At 40.4% G+C, this 8,885-nt stretch overlaps 1 protein-coding gene across 1 annotated transcript; it reads left to right on the top strand.

Annotated features, from left to right (window-relative positions):
• The first annotated feature begins 6,766 nt into the window (after positions 1–6,766).
• On the top strand, positions 6,767–7,702 carry LOC123785293 (olfactory receptor 5AR1). The gene has a single exon (XM_045787021.2). The coding sequence runs from the start codon at positions 6,767–6,769 to the stop codon at positions 7,700–7,702; it is 936 nt and encodes a 311-aa protein (XP_045642977.1).
• Positions 7,703–8,885: the final 1,183 nt, after the last annotated feature.

The following is an 8,885-nucleotide window of genomic DNA, read 5'->3' on the forward strand; positions in this document are numbered from 1 at the left end:
CAGTTGGCAGACGGCAGTTCGTGGGACTTCTCAACCTCCATACCCACGTAAGCCTATTCCTACACTAAATCTGCTTTTACCTAGATCCACGTATCCATCTCCTATTGGGTCTGCTTCTCTGGGGAATCCTGACTAATACAGAAAAATTGGCAGTGTTGGTTGCTAAGAAAAGAGTGCATCTAAGTATCAGTAGAGATATTAGGGGTGGAAAGGTGGAACAGATAGATGTCTAACGTAGTAAACTGTATCACTCCTTAATTCAGAATTATTATTTAATATCAGATGCCTAGAATTTCAAAAAGGTCTCAATGGAGGTGGTGTTTTTCCTCTGGGGACATTATGGAAATTGCTGGTTGTTGCAGTGAAGGGGCCACACTATAGAATCCGGTGGGTAAGGGGCAAGGGTGCTAAAAGCCAGTAGAGTGCAGTACAATCCCTAACAAACGAAGAACTCTTCATGTCCCACAGTATGCAAGTGTATTTCAAGTGTAAATTTAAAAAAAAAAAATGAATGAATGAATGAATGAATGAATACTAAATATTGTACTGTAAATTATTTTCTTTTTATTTCTCCTCTTTAAATTATGTGTGTAGGCAAATTAAATTATCTATGAATACCATTTCAGGAACATAGAGGGGGTAATACAAGCCACTTGCTATAAAAATATGTCATTTCATTTCTGAAAGAATTCATATTCACTGTCCCAGGGAATAGTTACATATCACTCACTCACCACCAAAAGTTTCCTCTAAACAGATTTTACATCATCTGGCAAAACCAAGAAGAGAATTCTCTTGTTAAGCTTTGGGGGCTCATTTCATTCTAACTTCAGATTTATTTGGGCAGCATAAGATACAGCTGCATTATAACACACTATACATAAAATTGCTACTTTTACTACTACTACACTATCAATTTAAAAAAACAGAAAATTCAGGGGCACCTGGGTGGCACAGCAGTTAAGCGTCTGCCTTCGGCTCAGGGCGTGATCCCGCGTAATGGGATCGCGCCCCACATCAGGCTCCTCCGCTGTGAGCCTGCTTCTTCCTCTCCCGCTCCCCCTGCTTGTGTTCCCTCTCTCGCTGGCTGTCTCTATCTCTATTGAATAAATAAATAAAATCTTTAAAAAAAAGAAACAGAAAATTCAGTAAATTGGTAAAATGTAAAATTAACCTAGAAACCTCATAAAAACAATCAAATCTCCAGTTAGAAAATGTATGTGGAAGAGACGATCCCCATTTTTGATTGCCAAACATAAAAGACCTAAGTGTAAACCATGTAAGAAATGTTCGAAAGTTCTGTGAAGAAAAAGAGTAACAGAGAGATACAGAAGTAGACTTGAACAAGCATGAAGACATACACACTATATGGTAGCAAGACTTGATGGCATAAATGTGGCAATTCTCCCTAATTTATAAATTTAATGTAGTAATAATAATATCCTCAGATTTGTTTCCCAAATAAGTTCACTATAAATTTTACGTAAAAGATTAAAAATAATATTCCATTGTAGCCATGGAAACCCTGAAAAAAAAAACAAGAGAACAAATGGAGATGGGGACTAGATTATACTGGTGTATAAGGGAATTTATAATTGAAAAAATTACCGATGAATGAATTGTATAGAATGGTGAAAGAACAAGGGACTAGAACAGAAAAATACACACATAGACAATATGAAATGAAATGAAAATTCAATTCAAAACAGTAGGGAAAAGATAATTGACAGCTGGATATACCCAATGTTATTTATTGCTCAATTTTTAAAAGATTTTATTCATTTATTTGAGACAGAGAGAGAGAGAGAGTGCACAAGCAGGGGGAGGGGCAGAGGGAAAGGAAGAAGCACATTCCCCGCTGAGCAGGGAGCCCGACATGGGGCTGGATCCCAGGACCCTGGGATCATGACCTGAGCTGAAGGCAGACACTCAACCAGCTGGGCCACCTAGGTGTCCCTGGATTAGCCATCTTTAAACCAGACCTTAATCCGAGAGAGTCTGGCATAAGGGTGGTATACGAGCACATAAGATGCATATGAGAGATGACATATGAATCGCTTAGCTTCCCGTTGCAGGAAGAAAAAGGCAAATGAGCAGCTGTGTTTCGCTTTTGTTTCCCTCTTTAATCATTAAGGTTCAAGGACAGGAGAGTGAATTCCTTAGGGATGATAGTTCATCAGCTCTTCCAGTCTCCTGTGAGTGCAGAAATCACGTCACCTCTTTTCCTCTGGGGGTAACGTGTGACTCTGAAACTTGGTAAGACCTCCAGCACACAGGAGCAGAGCTGGGTGAACCAGGAGCTCAGGCACAGCACCTGAGTGAGTCACCGTCTTCAGATTCCTCTCAGAAGATGTGCTCTTTATACCCCATCAAGCGAAAAGGAGACAATCAACCTCTCACCAACAGGTAGAAAACAAGTCAAGACATAGGTCAGCATAGGGACAGATCGAGAAAGAGACTACCTCTTAGGGGTGGAGCCTGCCCCTGCCCCCTGCTCCTTTGAGCATGGCTTTGCTTGGCTTCAGGTCCATGTTATTTCAAAATTTCAAAAGGAGACATGCACCATGGGTTTGGCTTTTAGGTGCCCTATAATAAGTACAGACTCAGAAAATGCTAGAATTGGAAAGTTGCATAGAGTTTGAATTCTTCCCCCTATTCATTTCACAGATAAGGAAGCTGCATCTAGTGTGGGAATTCATTGAGCTTGAACAACTACTTAATGGAAAAAAATAAGACAACAACCAGGATTGCAGGTTCTCACTCCAGAATTCTTCTCATATAAACACACAAAAGCAGCTGATACATAGAAATCTAAAATACGTTTGTCCTGTATTGCTTCCATAAGACAATACTCTTGCTGGTCTTTTTTTTTTTTTTTTTTTTGTATTAGAGGACTATGGAATATAAATTTATTTATTCACTATTCAACTATTTCTTTAAGAGTCAGGTCAGGTGAAGTTTAGCTACATGAGACTAAAAATCTATATATAAAGATTTTCTTTTATCGTAACTTTGATTTTAAATTTGATAACTTCATCTCTACTTGTTTTATCATTTAATAGGAGTGCTGTGGAATTAAAATCACACCTTCACTAAAGGTTAAAGCTGTCCATGATACAGCACATGTATGGAACAAGCATGGGGACTCTTTTTTTACTGGGAGTTGTGAGCACACAATCATCTACTGAATTATATCTTACACAATTACACTTGTACTGACTGACACAATTGCCAAATGCATTAAGCATTTAGCACATGACAGTCACTGAATTTAACACCAAATGATTGATTGATGATAGATATAGATGATAGATAGATGATAGATGATAGATAGATAGATAGATAGATAGATAGATAGATAGATAGATAATAGATAGATAGATAGAGAGAGAGAGAGAGAGAGATAGATAGATAGATAGATAGATAGATGATAGATAGATAATAGATAGATAGATAGATAGATAGATAGATAGATAGATAGATAGATGATAGATAGATAGAGATAGATGATAGATGGTGGATAGATGATAGGTAATAGAATATGCATATGTACTCTAACCAACTTTTTTGCAGAAAATTATTAAGACAGGCGTCAATCTCATCCATAAGTGAAAAGCTGAGCCTCTACAAAGATAAGTAGTGTGCTAGAAATCAAAACTAGTAAGTGGCAAAGCCCGGATTTGTCTGTCCACTACAAGCGGGAACAGGCAGGGTGATTTAGGGTTGGTGAAACCCCTTCTCAGATCCTTCCTCTTTTAACTGGAACCTTGAATTTATAAGGGAGGAAAGAACGACTATCTGATCCCATTTCCAATTCACTGAAATGAATTGGCGGGCACGTGCCCAGCCGCGGATCAGCCCTGAGCCCTGTGCTGTGTTCTGACCAGGAGTCTCTAACCCCTGAAACTACGGCAGCCTGGCATCCAAACATCAAGCTGGATATTTGGGTCTGTCTCCTCCTCTATAAAATTGAGCTTAGACAGAATGAGTCCTCCCAGTTGCAGTAATAGGAATATTTGCCCTTTTTGCTAAAGTGAAAGAATAAGCGGAGAAGTGGGAGGACGGAGATAGGCCTCTTATATCCTTTTCATGAGATGGGTTATTTCCGTATTTCTAAGTGAAGCAGTGAGAGAAAAAATGAACACAGCGCCGTAAATGAAATTGGCAGTCCCAGACTCAATTGCCAGTTCTGCTCCCAACTCACTGCGTGACTGCAGATCTCCTCATGAGTATAACCTGTGAAGTGACATACCCATCTACGTAGAGGGACAATGAGAGGAACTGAAGCAGGGACAATACTTTGTTGCTCTTTCTTTTAAAACAGCTTTATTGAGGTATAGCTGACATACAATAAATTGAATATTTTTAAGGAAAAAATTTAATTGTTTTAATATATGTGTATATCCATGAACCATCATCACAATCAACATAGGCAACGAACCTGTCACTGCAAAATGTTTCCTGTGCCCCTTGGTAAATCCTTCCCTCCTGTGCCTCCCACGCATACCTCCATCCAGGCAATCATTGATTGGCTGTCACTATCAATTAGCGTGCAGCTTCTAGATTCTTCGAAATGGAATCACATAAGGTACATTCTTTTATCTAGCTCTCTTCTCTCCAACTAGTTATTTTGAGATTTATCCATCATGTCGCTTGTATCAATCATTTGTGTCTTTTAATTGTTGAGTAGTATTCTATTTTATGGACGTACTAAAATTTGTTTATTACTTATGGATGGGCCTTTGGGTTGTTCCCAGGTTTGGTTTTTTGTGGGGGAAATGGCTGGATCAAACAAGAGAGATGTGTAGGTTTAATTTTGTACTGCAGCAGTGTTTTCCAAAGTGGTCGTACTATTTTACATTCCAAGCAACAGTGATGACATTTCCGGTTCTTCCTGGTCAACACTTGGTATGGTTCCTCTTTTTAAATTTTAACCATTCCAACAGATGTATACTAATATCCCACTGTGGTTTTAATTCGTGTGTCCTGATACAAAGGATTTGAGCATTTTTCATGCATTTACTTGCAATCCATATGTCTTCTTTGGTGAAGGGTCTGTTCGAGTCTGGCCCATTCCTTTTGGGTTGTTTGTATCCTCATTAACGCGTTTCAAAGTTCCTTCCATATTATGAGTACAAATTCTTTATGAGAAATGTATTTTTCAAATAATTTCTCCAAGATTTCTCTTTTTATTCTGTTTCCTAATTGGCCTAAGGTATGAAATGATGCACACATTCACCACCTATTACGAGTGAGTCGAAACGTATTTTTTAAACTATACACTCTCAGGCAAATAGACAGTATTGTTTATCCATTATTAGACCCCTTCTTCATCGCAGCCGATTATATTCTATGCAGAAACTGAAAGATGGTAGCACTACTTTCAACCTCCCTAGGATTTCAGATAGGCTGCTATAAATGTCCACGTCCCTGTGAAAGACATTATACTACTCTGCTTTCTTGTCTTTCTTAAGCAGTAAGCCAATTAGAGGAGATATAGTCTGACTTCTCCCTCAAATTTAATAGAGAATTCTACTTATCTCTAGAGTACTGCATGTTCTGGCTTCATTTGGTGTGGTTTGGTTTGATTTGGTGTGGTTTGGTTTGATTTGGTGTGGTTTGGTTCGATTTGGTGTGGTTTTGCCCACTTCCTTGTTACAACCCTTCAATGGACCGGATATTCATCCAACCACAAAGGGGAAAAAAAAAAAAAAAAAAAAAAGCTAATTCATGCTACTGTCTGACCGCAGAGTTGGATAATGCTTTCTCTATCCCCTCTGAGTGAAGGACGCTGAATCTTAACTCCAAACTGAGCTATGCAACAACCTGTTGGCTAAGCAATAGAATTGTCCAAAGACACCGAGGTGTTTTCATCCTGATTCTGCCCCCTGCCAAATCCCTAATTCTAAATATTAGGGAAATGAAAGGACTCATTCTGTGTCCAGGCATGATAGGCAAGACAGGAAAACAAAATGCAGGTGCAAAAATAAGCTTCATTAAACCACATATGCACAGAAGACAATAAAGTGAAGTGAACCCTAGAGTCAGACAGACCCAGCTCCGCTACTTACAGGCTCCTGACTTTGTTGAAATTACTTAATGTCTAGCCTTATGGTTTTCAGGTATAAGATAGAGATAACGGTGGTACCGATTTCACAGAGTTGTGAGGATGAAATTATATAATGTGCAGAAGCACCCAAAGTTCTGGCAAATAGTTAACACGCAGTAACTCCTGGCTTTTTAAAAATTATTATTGCCCCCTGCCTTTTCTAGTATTGCTCAGCTTCTGCTCCAAGTATTTTACTTTCTCTGTGTGTGTATGTTTGTGTGCATGTGTGTGTGTGAGATGTGTTATAATTTGAGATTTGAGGCTTTTTCAGTTTTCTTTTTGTGCCTACCTGCAAAGAGAGTCACTGTTTATTCATTATCTGTGTGCATAATTGCTTTGTTTTAGAAAGAAGGAAGGGATGCTCAAAACGGTCCTTTACTAGTTAATGAGGCAGATAATTGCCCAGATCACATCAAACACTTGGTAGCATGTGATAAACTGCCTCCGAGCACCAAGGTCTGTGGAGAAGCAGAATTTGCCATCCCCAAGATGCTAACATCTTCTAGTTTGACTGGGCACCTGGAGAGGACACTTACCCATCACTTCCATTAAAGTCATTTGAGTTATCCTATGGGTCATAGAATCTGAGTTCTGGGAAGATTTTAAAAAATCATTTCAAACAAAAAACCAAATCCAGGCAGACACAAAATTGAAGAGATGGATAAAGAAAACCACTCGGTGGTGACAGAGTTTGTCTTTACGGGCATCACTCAAGACCCTCGGCTGCAGATCATCTTCTTCATGGTCTTCCTGTGGGTCTACGTGGTCAATGTGGTAGGGAACGTTGGTATGATTATCCTGATCGTAACAGACACTCAGCTTCACACACCCATGTACTTTTTCCTCTGCAACCTCTCCTTTGTTGACCTGGGCTACTCCTCAGCCATTGCCCCCAGGATGCTGGCTGACTTCTTAACAGAGCACAAAGTCATCTCCTTCTCTAGCTGTGCCACCCAGTTTGCTTTCTTTGTAGGTTTTGTGGACGCCGAGTGCTATGTCCTGGCTGCCATGGCCTACGACCGTTTCGTGGCCATCTGCCGCCCCCTCCACTATAGCACTCTCATGTCCAAGCGATTCTGCTTGGCTCTCGTGCTGGGCTCTTACCTGGCCGGCCTGGTGAGTTTAGTGGCCCACACTTCCCTCACCTTCAGCTTGAGTTACTGTGGTTCCAATATTATCAACCACTTCTTCTGTGAAATCCCACCCCTCTTAGCACTCTCTTGCTCAGACACCTACATCAGCGAGATCTTGCTCTTTAGTCTGTGCGGCTTCATTGAATTCAGCACCATCCTCATCATCTTCATCTCCTATGCTTTCATCCTCATCGCCATCATCAGAATGCGCTCCGCCAAAGGCCGCCTTAAGGCTTTCTCCACCTGCGGGTCTCACCTTACTGGCGTCACCCTTTTTTATGGCACAGTCATGTTTATGTACCTGAGGCCAACATCCAGCTACTCCCTGGACCAAGACAAGTGGGCCTCTGTGTTCTACACTATTATCATTCCCATGCTGAATCCCTTGATCTACAGTTTACGGAACAAGGATGTGAAAGCTGCTTTCAGAAAACTAATTGGAAAAAAATGTCAAGAGTAACAAAACATGAAAATTTCTTACTACCGCAGGTCAATGAGAGTGGTCAAAGGGCAGTGGCAGAAGATAGAAAATGCAGATGACTTTCTAATAAACACTACTCAGCTACCATGTACTTGCTGCATCGATCTTTAATTCAGTAGGGTTTTCTATAACCCTTCACACTCTGATATGAAGGAAATATAAATTAATATTTTTGGAAAGCATGCTGAGCTAGATGCATTTGTGTTTTACTTGACTTTGGCTCACCTGTTGCTTAGAAACGGAGACAAAACTTGAAAGGGGAAATAAAAAACCAATCACTCTATAGTATATTTTTTCAGGGTCATGAGGAATGACAGATCTAAATGTCAAAAATTTCTCTACTCTAAAAGCAACTCAGAGAAAATTTAGTTAAATATGCAGGGAATGGAGCTGGTATGAGAGAAGGCCTAACTCAGCCCAGGAGCTCTCCATTCATATATTCAGTCAAATCTTCTATATGCTAAATATGTGCCAGGTTCTGCAGGATACAAACGTAAGACCTGCATTGGCCAATGAGGAGTTTGTTGTGTTTCCAGTTACTGTACTATCTCTCTGAAACTGCTGCCACCAATGACCAAATCATGAGCTGTGCAAAGCCCAAGAGTGAGAGCTGCAGACTTAGGCTCTGCTGTTAACTGGGTGTCCTCAGGTTTCCCTTCTGTCTAGTGGTTGGTTTCACCTAATAATGACTGGATCTCTTTGGTCTCCTCTGCCTAATATTCAAAAGAGGTGGGCGTCTGGGTTTTGTTAACTTCACATATTGACGTCGTTTTAACCTTCAGGGAAGCTTAGGGACTCTGGGATACTAAAAAAGATACAGTTTGGAACAATCCCTGAGGCCAATTTTAGCCGGAGTGTAATGTCTATAGGATTAGTGTCTTACTCCTCCGATCCCAAATCCCCTATGCCTTTCTCTCCCTCTCTTCTATACTACCTTTTTTTAAAGATTTTATTTATTTATTAGAGAGAGAGCATAAGCAAGAGGAGTGGCAGAGGGAGAGGGAGAAGCACACTTCCCACTGAGCAGGGAGCCCAATGTGAGGCTTGATCCCAGGACCCTGAGATCATGACCTGAGCCTAAGCCAAAGGCAGACGCTTAACCCACTGAGCCACCCAGGCACTCCCATCTCCCTCTCTTCTAATATTAGTTAAACCCTAGTCT

This window comes from Ursus americanus, chromosome 24, assembly GCF_024610735.1.
Source record: "Ursus americanus isolate L20-20 chromosome 24, mUrsAme1.1.p, whole genome shotgun sequence".
Lineage (NCBI taxonomy): Eukaryota > Metazoa > Chordata > Mammalia > Carnivora > Ursidae > Ursus > Ursus americanus.